Source organism: Macrosteles quadrilineatus, unplaced genomic scaffold (assembly GCF_028750875.1).
Source record: "Macrosteles quadrilineatus isolate MER2022 unplaced genomic scaffold, UCM_ALF_1.0 Scaffold_2__2_contigs__length_208266976, whole genome shotgun sequence".
Taxonomy (NCBI): Eukaryota; Metazoa; Arthropoda; class Insecta; order Hemiptera; family Cicadellidae; genus Macrosteles; species Macrosteles quadrilineatus.
The window spans coordinates 169,560,199-169,571,857 of NW_026542595.1; the positions used below are offsets into that span (position 1 = coordinate 169,560,199).

The 11,659-nt window shown below is 33.9% G+C and overlaps 1 protein-coding gene across 1 annotated transcript; it reads right to left on the reverse strand.

Moving 5' to 3' along the window:
* Positions 1-971: 971 nt before the first annotated feature.
* LOC128985129 (putative uncharacterized protein DDB_G0290521) lies at positions 972-1,823 on the reverse strand. The gene has a single exon (XM_054404511.1). It carries the CDS (start codon positions 1,821-1,823, stop codon positions 972-974), a length of 852 nt encoding a protein of 283 aa, XP_054260486.1.
* Positions 1,824-11,659: the final 9,836 nt, after the last annotated feature.

Here is an 11,659-nt window from a genome sequence, read left to right on the forward strand (position 1 = left end):
TAAAAACTTGTCATGAAATTAGGTTACTTAATTAAATTAATTGGTAATTATAATTTATTTTGACATAACTAGCTCTCCATTTTTGGACGAATGGAAAAATAATACCTATGGAAAAGGAACATTAAATTTGAAAAGAAACGTAAAAACGCCGTGGTTGAAATAGTATATTCCAGCACTAGGGCGTAAAAAGGCTCTTTTCGGCCCGATCTGTGTTTCAGGAAAATGAGTGAAGGTTGAAAAGACGCTTTTTGCCCGTGTGATAAACTATATTTTTCTTCATAATATCATTGCAAAAATATTCAACAAGCTATGTTAGAAAACAAAAATACTGTTCATGTAAAGACAGCCTGACGCGAAATTTGGATTGAGGATTGAGTTATGTCTTGTCCAATAAGTGGTTTAAATTGTGGAAGCGTGTATATAAATTTAGTTGAGTAAAGTTTAGTAGTTTAGTTTCAAGATTCTTTGGTAATTACCAAATATAAGTTAGGAATGTGATTAGTTCGATGGATTGAATTTAGTTTAAGTTACAAGAAAAAAGAACACTTATTTCATCCAGTTTAGTTTTCATTCCCAAAGGTAGTTTATTTACAATCACCAACAAAAATATCATCTGTGTTATAAAGCATATGAAAATAAAAACATTTGTTATGTACAGTCTCATGGCTTAGCCACACTCCCACGGAACATAAAGACAATTTTTAAGTCTTACTTTTATGCGCAAGAGTTTCATCTGTTTAAGCTTTACTTTTCTTCTCAGCATTTTTTTCGTTAGTGTTCTTAGAAATGAAGTTTGAGTTTGGCAATTCATGCTTTTCAAAGGGGTGATAACCTTTGTGCTCTCTTTGTTGTTCTTTAGCTCCAAACCAGTGGTTTGGCTTGGAGCTTCAATGTTCTTGTGATGCGACACAGTAGTTTGGCTTGTAGCTTCAAAGTTTTTGGGATGCGACACAGTTATTTGGCTTGGAGCTTCAATGTTTTTGGGCTGTGACACAGTAGTTTGGCTTTGGAGCTTCAAGGTTCTTGGGATGCGACACAGTAGTTTGGCTTGGAGCTTCAATGTTCTTGTGATGCGACACAGTAGTTTGGCTTGGAGCTTCAAAGTTTTTGGGCTGCGACACAGTAGTTTGGCTTGGAGCTTCAAATTTTGTGGGCTGCGACACAGTAGTTTGGCTAGAAGCTTCAAAGTTTGTGGGCTGCGACACAGTAGTTTGGCTAGAAGCATCAAAGTTTGTGGGCTGTGACACAGTAGTTTGGCTTGGAACTTCAAAGTTTGTGGGCTGCGACACAGTAGTTTGGCTAGAAGCTTCAAAGTTTGTGGGCTGCGACACAGTAGTTTGGCTTGGAGCTTCAAAGTCTGTGGGCTGCGACACAGTAGTTTGGCTTGGAGCTTCAAAGTTTGTGGGCTGCGACACAGTAGTTTGGCTTGGAGCTTCAAAGTTTGTGGGCTGCGACACAGTAGTTTGGATAGAAGCTTCAAAGTTTGTGGGCTGCGACACAGTAGTTTGGCTTGGAGCTTCAAAGTTTGTGGGCTGCGACACAGTAGTTTGGCTAGAAGCTTCAAAGTTTGTGGGCTGCGACACAGTAGTTTGGCTAGAAGCTTCAAAGTTTGTGGGCTGTGACAGAGTATTTTGGCTTGGAGCTTCAAAGTTTGTGGACTGAATTGATTCAGTTCCTTTCTGAAGAGTTTCCTGCTCCGAAAACGCAATGTTCACCTTAAGTCTCTCGCTGATTTCATCGAAGTCTAGCATCAGGAAAATGTTGTCTTCAGTTACCTTTTCGTTTTCATCTTTTTCTTCATTAGGCAAATCACGTAGGTCCATTATTGATTTCGTCATCTCCTCAACTCGTCTCGCATAAGTTGAAAGTACATTTCAGGTCATTACTAGTCTCTTTGAAGAAATGGTAGTCTCATCGGCAGCTATCAAGTCGTTGGCTTCGGCTATTGCAGTCTTCAATCTTTTACTTGCCTCGATGTAGTTCTTTCGTAGCCGTTGAGAAGACATTTCTGAGTTTGTACTTTACCCTTGAGGATCTCCAACCACGGAAAAAATTCGTTAACGCTCTGCTACCATGACGCGAAATTTGGATTGAGGATTGAGTTATGTCTTGTCCAATAAGTGGTTTTAATTGTGGAAGCGTGTATATAAATTTATTTGAGTAAAGTTTAGTAGTTTAGTTTCAAGATTCTTTGGTAATTACCAAATATAAGTTAGGAATGTGATTAGTTTTATGGATTGAATTTAGTTTAAGTTACAAGAAAAAAGAACACTTATTTCATCCAGTTTAGTTTTCATTCCCAAAGGTAGTTTATTTACAATCACCAACAAAAATATCATCTGTGTTATAAAGCATATGAAAATAAAAACATTTGTTATGTACAGTCTCATGGCTTATTCACACAGCCTCTCAAAAAAACTTTCAACTTGTAACTAATTTTGCCAAAGAGCAACTGTTTGGTAAGTGATTCAGTAATTACGTCTATTACGAATGAAATTTCTTTAAAATCATGCCACGTTTGTAAATATCGCTTTTAACAATCTCACGGATCGAAATTATTTATCGATTGATATATTAGGTAAGGTTTTAGCTTATTGACGCATTCCTGTTAATAGTTCGACACATCGATGGTATAGTGTACTGTAACACAATCGTAAAAGACAAAATGATTGAATCACTTACAACAGAGCTGTTTATTTAGATTAGCAATTAAAGACAAGCTAGCAATTAAAAACTATAAAAAACTGTGTACTTGTAAAAAAAATCTTACTACGATAAAATTATATCAGATCTAAATGATAGCAAAAGTGATAGCAAGTCATTCTGGCGGGCCATTAACACCTTCAAAAGGAAAAATGACAATATTGTGGGAGATATATCTGCAACTAATTGGTTAAATCATTTTAAGAATTTATTGAATCCACCACTTTTGACAGGGTCGATAAGTTATGCAGAACCGCTAATAGATAACGACCAGCTAGATAATCCTTTCACTTTCGGTGAACTGAGGAATGTTTTGAAATCAGTGAAATCCGATAAAGTCCCTGGACCAGACAGAATACCTTATGAATTTTTCAAAAATGCCTCAGATGAATTTTTAAATATATTACTAATGGTACACAATAACATTTTTATTAGTGAAACAGTACCAAAAACATTTAAAGAATCGTTTATTTTTCCTTTAAACAAAAAAGGCGATGTTAATTTAGCTGATAATTACCGAGGTTTGTCTTTTATTAATAGCATTACGAAAATATTCACGAGCCTTATAAATATTAGATTACAAACGTGGATGTGCGAGAATGAAGTACTAACAGAATTTCAGGCAGGTTTCAGAAGAGGATACGCCACCATCGATAACATATTTAATCTGACATGTATAATTAATTTACGTCTATTGCAAAAGGGACAAAAGCTTTATGCATTCTTTGTAGATTTTAGCTCGGCTTTCGACACAATTGATCGGAGAGCATTGCTTTTCAAATTGGCAAATTTAGGTGTCTCCACGCGAATGCGGAATGTTTTAAAGAGTTATTACAGTGAAACAAGTTCTAGTGTGTGGTGCGGAGGCGGAATAACCAGTTATTTTCAAACTAATACAGGTTTAAGACAAGGATGTAATCTGTCACCGACTTTATTCAGCCTATTTATAAATGATCTGCCAGAAGTGGTGGAAGGGGGGTGTAACGTCAATGGGGTTAAAATAAATGTGCTACTTTATACAGACGATATTATTCTCCTTTCCCCAACGAGCACTGGGCTGCAGCATATGATTAAAAAATTGGAAAACTATTGTGACACTTGCAATCTAACTGTCAATCTAAATAAATCTAAGATAATGGTGTTCAGAAAGGGTGGAAGACTAAAGGCAGGTGATAAGTGGAGGTATAAAGGGAACGTTATCGAGGTGGTAAATCAGTATAAGTATTTAGGGGTTACATTTACAAGAAACCTATCATGGAACAGCCATTTTAAGGAAAAAGCCAGAGTAGGAAAATTTGTTATCAATTCTGTATGGAATTCTTTATTTAAAAACAATAAAGTGCCAATGATTTCCAAAATATCGTGTTTCGAGGCTGTTGTGCGATCTACAATCTGTTATGGAGCACAGACCTGGGGTTTCATAGAAAGTGAAATAATAGAATCAGTACAAACTTTTTTTCTAAAAAGAATATTTGCATTGCCTTATAATACGCCAAAATATGTATTGTACCTTAAAACATACTTCAATAAACTTTATTTTTACACTATACATTTAAATACTAACTATATTTTGAGATGTTTAACTTTGCCACCCAAACGATTGCCGAACTTTTTAGCAAAACAAATAATCGAGAAAAAAACATCTTGGTGTAGAGAATGGGAGTATTTGGGACAAAAATGCAATATTGAGTTTAGTTTCCAAGATCTCGATCCAGAGGGGTTGGGCCTCCAGCTGAGGATGGTGGCGGAAGTGTTGCGTGTCCCCAGTGCATAATGCATGATAGGAAGTGCATGATGCCCCCAGTACACTCTCGCCGAGGCAAGGCGAGCGTTGGCGAGTGCGAGAGTGTAATCGGTGCGCTCGTCTTCTCTCGCCTCGACTCGGATCGCCTCGCCTCGCCTAGCTTCGTGCTCGCCGGCGCTCCATCTGGAGTCGGTTTTTTGGCACGAGTCAAAGGACCCGAGACTGCACGAGTGGCGAGCGCTAATTCCACATCGATGTTTGCTTCCATTTCGACTGCGAGACAAAGCGAGAGTGTACACGGTTACCTCGCATAAGCTCTCGCCCGAATTACTCGGCGAACGCTTCGGCGAGGCGCCTCGGCGAGCGTCTCGGCGAGAGTGTACTGGGGGCAGGTGGAGGGAGGAGTGTGTAGGCCGAGCGCGGACCTCTGTCCACCACAGGCAATTACTGACGCTCGACCTTGAACTTGGCGATAGGAGCCCAATAATGCTCAACAATACGCATATCGCTTCTTGGGCTATTAAAGCTAGAGCAGAACTGATAAATCTAAACTACAAGCCGTGGTCTGAACAAAATTATCTTTGCACTCTCTGTAATCTTCAACAAAATGAAACTGCATATCATTTCATTGCAATTTGTCCTATTTTAAAACATATCAGACGTCTTTAGATTGGAAAAAATACTTTAAACGAAACAGAATATGAGTGTTTTTTAAATGGGCGGAATTGGCGAGCTTTAGCCCAGTATTTAAGTAAGGCATGGAAATATAGGTGGGACATAATTAATGAATTCAATTTATAGCTATAGTTATTTGTGCAACTAGTGAGAAAAGTGAGCAATTGACTCACTCGAGAGAAATCCTTACTCACGAGCCGTAGGCGAGTGAGGAATGGTTTCCCGAGTGAGGCAATTGTACTTTGAACTCGAGTTGCACATTATACTTTTCCAACAGTTACCATAAAACAAATAAATTGGTGAAGAAACATAACCTATTTTTACACAGCTGTGAACTTTTAATATAACATTTAATGTGAAGTGATAAATACAACAGTACAACAGCTGACCAGCTGATTTACAGCCAGTGCTGCCAACACATTTCGCGCGCATACGACGTTGCCTGCATGTTACGCGCTCACTATTTCGTGCCTTCACGTTGCAAATCTGAAGTGAGACAATGTTAACATTGTCTCACTGATGAGCGAATTGGCCACTTTGCTTTCTCAAATCAGTGAGAGAACATGTACATTGTTAGGTAACTGTAGGAAAAAATTTATTTCTTTCTTTATTCCTCTTAAATTATAATTAAAAATCATGAGACTCGCTTGGAACCACATTTTTAAACGAATTAATGTTGCTTTTATTTTAGGATTTTTACTAGCTGTATTACATAAATTTAAAAATAATTATAAATGTACTTTTTTATATAAGTATACCTAGTTAAATAGTTACATGTTACAGTTTTAAAATATGTTATTTTACAGCAATGTGCCAACCAAACAGACGGTTTAAATAAACCATTGTTTTGTGTGTTTTGTTTTTTATTGTATAAGATGTAAATAAGTTGTGAAGAATATAGCACTTTTTTCTTTCTTCTTTCTTCTTTCTTCTTTCTTTCTTTCTTTCTTTCTTTCTAAAGACAAGCTAGAAGTGTTTTGAGAGGCTATCTTTAGAAAAGAATTTCGTTTCATGGCTTAGTTTGTTAATTAATGATGCAATACGACGAAAAATATAGTTTATAAAACGGGGAAAAAGTGTCTTTTCAACCCTAGCCCATTTTCTGACCTCGGCTTCGCCTCAATCGTAAACCTTGAGCTCGGGTCGAAAAGTGGCACTTTAGACCCTAGTGATGAAAAGTTACTCTGTGGAGTAAAAAAGCTACTTTAGACTTGCAACGATTTTTTAAAAAACCTTTGGTTTTGCTGCAGTATGACTTAATTACTTATACAGGGTGTCCCGGAACTCTCTACCAATATTTTAGGGCATTGCTCCTGGGTAAGAAACATACCTAAATATCATATTTAAATTGTCTGGAAGTCCTTAGTTACTCACACAGCCGCCATTTTGTATTTTTAAGTTATTAATCTTTTTCTAAGGAATGGTTAAACATACGAAATTGAAACTTTGCACAAACATTTATGACAACAAGACAAAGCTACCAAAAAATTATGACGATTTTTAAAATTCATAAAACAAAATGGCGGCCATTTTAAATTTTGTTTCTTAAATAACTCGAAAACCGTTGATTTAACAAAAATTTTACAAGAATAACTTTTTTAAGGCAGTTTTATTACAAATCGATTGACACCTTAATTTTGAAGATTGGACAAGTATAAACTGAGATATGGTAGTTTTAGTGATACGTAACCGCTGGAGGTTAGTTGCAGTGCATGCTGAAAGCAGTCACGTATCACTAAAACTACCATATCTCTGTTAATACTTGTTCAATCTTCAAAATTAAGGTGTCAATCGATTTGTAATAAAACTGCCTTAAAAAAGTTATGCTTGTAAAATTGTTGTAAAATCAACAGTTTTCGAGTTATTTAAGAAACAAAATTTAAAATGGCCGCAATTTTGTTTTATGAATTTTAAAAATCGTCATAATTTTTTGGTAGCTTTGTCTAGTTGTCATAAATGTTTGTGCAAAGTTTCAATTTCGTATGTTTAACCATTCCTTAGAAAAAGATTAATAACTTAAAAAAACAAAATGGCGGCTGTGTGAGTAACTAAGGACTTCCGGACAGTTTAAATATGATATTTAGGTATGTTAACTACCCAGGAACAATGCTCTAAAATATTGGTAGACAGTTCCGGGACACCCTGTATACCAACTTAATACTTACTAACTACTTAATACTTTACTTATGTAATTACTTATTAATTTTGTATTCTTTGAATAAAAGCAATTTTGTTTTCATCAGTTCATCAACGTCAGTTCCATAGTTCCATCATATCAAAAGGTTGAAAACTAATTTAAAGAAGCTTGATTAACATGAAACTTCCAAGATATTTGATGTCGAAATATCTTCAGATTGTTTTCAGAGCTTTGTTGTGAACTTGAAACATTTTGCAAAAGCTTCCGTAGCTTCCATTTACATAAATAACCAATTCACAGACAGATATAAAACATCAATTCCAGGAAGTAATTTTCAATACATGCTCTTTTATCTCTAAGCTAAGTTCTTAGCAATTTTATGACAGGCTAAACAAAACTGGTATTGTTTCTGACGTTTTTGAAATATCTTTATTAAAATGCTTAAGGTCTTAAAATTATTTTTTGACTCAAAAAGACATTGTGTGCTGTTTTACCTTTTACATTTCTTGAAAACAGTTCAATTTTACAAAAAAAATTTACACCGAGATACGAATGGAACATACTATTAAAAATACTCCATTAAAATGCACTGTATTTAAATTAGTTTTAAGGGCAAACCCATTAGGTTGATTTTAACGAACATAAAATTAGTCTAGAAGCTAAGGTGTTGTTTTGGTAAACGTTTATCGGTTTACACTGAGTTTTTTTTTTTACCAAACAATTAATGTATCGGTTTACCAGAAACATTTGGGACATGGGAATCATCACAGATTCAATGCACATTTAGTCTTTCAAACCAAAATAGTTAATCTGAAAAATCAGAATCAATCTATTAACTTTAAACTTTGCATTACTTATATGTATTTCTGCAAAATTATGATAGTATATTTTCAACCAAACGTTATTTTAATTTTAATGTTTATTATTATTGCAAGAGTCCTCTTAACTTTATCATCAGTAGTTATGCATTTAAAAGCTAATTACCCTTTTGTTCTTGGATCTTTTTAAATGAGGTATCAAAGTCAACGTCCACTTAGCATTACCTTTCATTTTCTCTAAATGGTAAATGAAATCGAATCAACATCAAACACATGCAGCTGAATAAGATTAAACGTGTTTTTTTTTCAACGTACTGAAGAATTGTAATCGTGCTTACAAGGTTCAAACTTTGTATGTATATTTATATACAAAAAGAGTACAGTAATTATTTATCAATACTTAACCAGGAATATTTTTTGAGAATCGACTTGAAATCGTTTTTTCCCAATTGCAGACATTCAAAGATCGATTGTAAGGTTTGTTCCTGTACGTTTATCCTCTTGTAAAAATCAGTGGAGTTTTAGAGATTAGTGTAGTTTTCAGGTATTTTTTTCGTGAAAAGTATTTGTTTAAACGATAACGTAACTTAAGTGTACAAGTAATTATTTTAGTTCACTTTTTAACTGTTTAGTCTTCCAACATATGGGGAAAATCTTACGTTTGATACTACTATTACTGAAACGATAAAACACATACTACTACATTGATCTTTTTTAAACCCATAAATAATTAATTTTTAAATGAAAAACGGCAGGTAGGTTCATAATCTATCCTTATGTCTTTGATGAAAGTAACCGAACTCTTGGTGACATGAATAAGGTTATGCCAACGAGATAGCATCAGCTCATTTCCCAATACTGATATGTATTATCTAATGATCAAAGTTTGTTCAGTCTCTCAAGAGGATTGGTTCGATGCATTGTATGTTGCGCAGCTGAACCGTGTGTTTGGTCTAGATTCTATAATCTAGATTATCAGAATCCCTTATAAATCTTTCTCTCCAACAATGGTTCTCCAGAGTATCAAAACAACCGCACTAGACTAAACCGTCTAGTTCACTTTACTGTGATGAAAGATAAGTAATTATGGTGAGTGAACAGGAAATGCATACAAAATACTGGGTGAAATTAATATGTACAATGAAATCTATTTAGTTTTACTATTCTACGGAGTGAATTAATGAACAACTTTCTGTATTTAATACAATTACCTCCCTAGCTAATTAGGCACAATAATGCTACATCAGACTGAAATGAATCATGAAGTAAACATGTAAACATCATGAAGCTATGTTCACCATGTTTGGATTGATGATTAGAAAATAAATGCAATTGTTAAGTTCTTTTTATCGTTTACTTTTTATGCAACATAAAATATCTCATTATAAAACAAACAGTAGTTTTGGATATTTGAAAATATTCATTTTTGTACTTTAAAATATATTGAGTGTCGGATGTTTATCACCGGTTAAGGGTAATGATCATGAGAACTAAACCTAACCTAACCTAACCTCACAGCATCAAAGGTGACACGGAGATAACTTAATTAAGGTAGTTTGAACTAATTGAAAGAAAGTCACCTAACTGTACACTGATACTTTTTCATACGTTTAGTCTTGAAATTCCCAATTTAGTCATGACCCGATAATTGTGGGTTTTAAATGTATGTGCACCAAATGTAAAATCAACTATTTTTGTAACGTGTACAACTATCTCCAAGGAATATGCAATTTGTTTTTCCAAAGCGTATCTCATTATAAAATTTTGGAACCCTTCCAAGAAGGAAGCAAGGGTAGGCCTAAATACTGTAGACGTAGACACTTGATAGCAATTTCATCATGGCGATCATAAAAAATTACTTGTTACTGAGGTTGACTTCTTATTGACATTTGCAATAACACGTAATTTAGGGGTTGATAAAGAACAGTGGGAGTAAAAAATTACCGTGTTCTACAGGGCAACATACTCTTGAGGGTCTTTTTATTGAGGTTCTATTATAATCAGCTGGTGAACCTAAGGACGGATCCAAGAATGATGTTGAAAGTAAAAGTTATATAAAAAAGTCAAACTTTTAAGTTGTATACCACTTCTGACTACGTAATATCTTTCGAATAAAATTAAATATATACTAAGAAGCCTACGCTCTTAGCCTATAGTTTTTAGATAAATAAATAATAATTATATAAGAAATTTATCTATTAAATATGATTTTACATATTTCAACTATTAAGTTTGTTGTCTAATTTGTTTCTACGTTTGGAATGGTCTTGACTATTAACATATTGATATACTACAAACATACATTAACCTAATTTTTTAGTACGAAGCATATTTTATAATTAATCAACGTATAAGCAGCACCAAGCTTTATAAGTGAACAACAAACACTTTTGTTACAACGTCAAACACAGGAGTGATACGAAATGTGAGACAACAGCTCACTCTAAAGTTAATTGAATTGCTCATGCAAACATACGCTTGGCCGGTAGAAGAGTACATACTTCAAACATGTCACATACAATAACATTTTCATCAAAACTATACTCTTAAAGTAAAATCAATGAAAATATTGTGGCTAATATTACTATTTATTAAGACTGTATTCTAGCAGTGGCAAAATATTTTGAAAACAAAATAACCCTATTAAATTTGTGATATAATTGAGCATGCCTTAGATGATGGTTTCAACTGGCCATAGCAAAAGAATGATTACCATACGAAAGAAGAAAGTAAAGTTTACTATCTTTTTTGTATTTTGCTGATGTAAACAAACAAAGATTTTTATTGTTTTGTCAACTGTTTAAATTTCAACAACCAAAACTGTACAACCAAAGTAAATGTTAACTTATAATTGAAGAAATGACACAAAAATTGTATGAGTTTAGTCATGTTCCTAATTGTAACGAATAAATATCCAACGTCTGTTTTAATAAAGAAAATAAATTTAACTTCTGTAATGTAGCGAAAAGTGACGTTCAAAACTCCATTGAAAGTGTGTCTATACATATTCTCGACAATTTAAAGTGCTCGATAAATCTTGCACTACAAACATGGTCTCAAATATGAAATGAAATGACTCACTTTCTACTTCTATTAGCTATGATATTACTTTTATTTCCTTGTACATATTTACTCTCATAATAAATTTTAAACTTAAATCTTTCAAATATGAACACTTTTTTCACACGGGATTGCAGTGCTCAGTAGCATAATTCTGGCAGAAATCGTGTGTCGGAATCTAACCATTTGGAAAACTAGTTGGTTTTCTGAAGAAGGGTTGCTATCAGAATGCAACTATCTCTTGTGATCTTATTTATTTAGACGAATATTTTACTAGCATTACATGTATTTATTTTATATTCAACTCTACATTTGACCCCTGTGTTAGATCAAGCAAGATAGTGTTTAATCTGTTTTATACAAATACTGCCATTTTATGTAATTGCCTCTGTTTGATACCGTTTGCCATAGTTCCATAACTACTTGTTCCCTCTATGTTAAAATTTGCATTTTAAATGATTAATTATGCATTTTTTTCTTTGTTTATGCATAATTTACTTAAGCTCTAACTTAATTTTATTA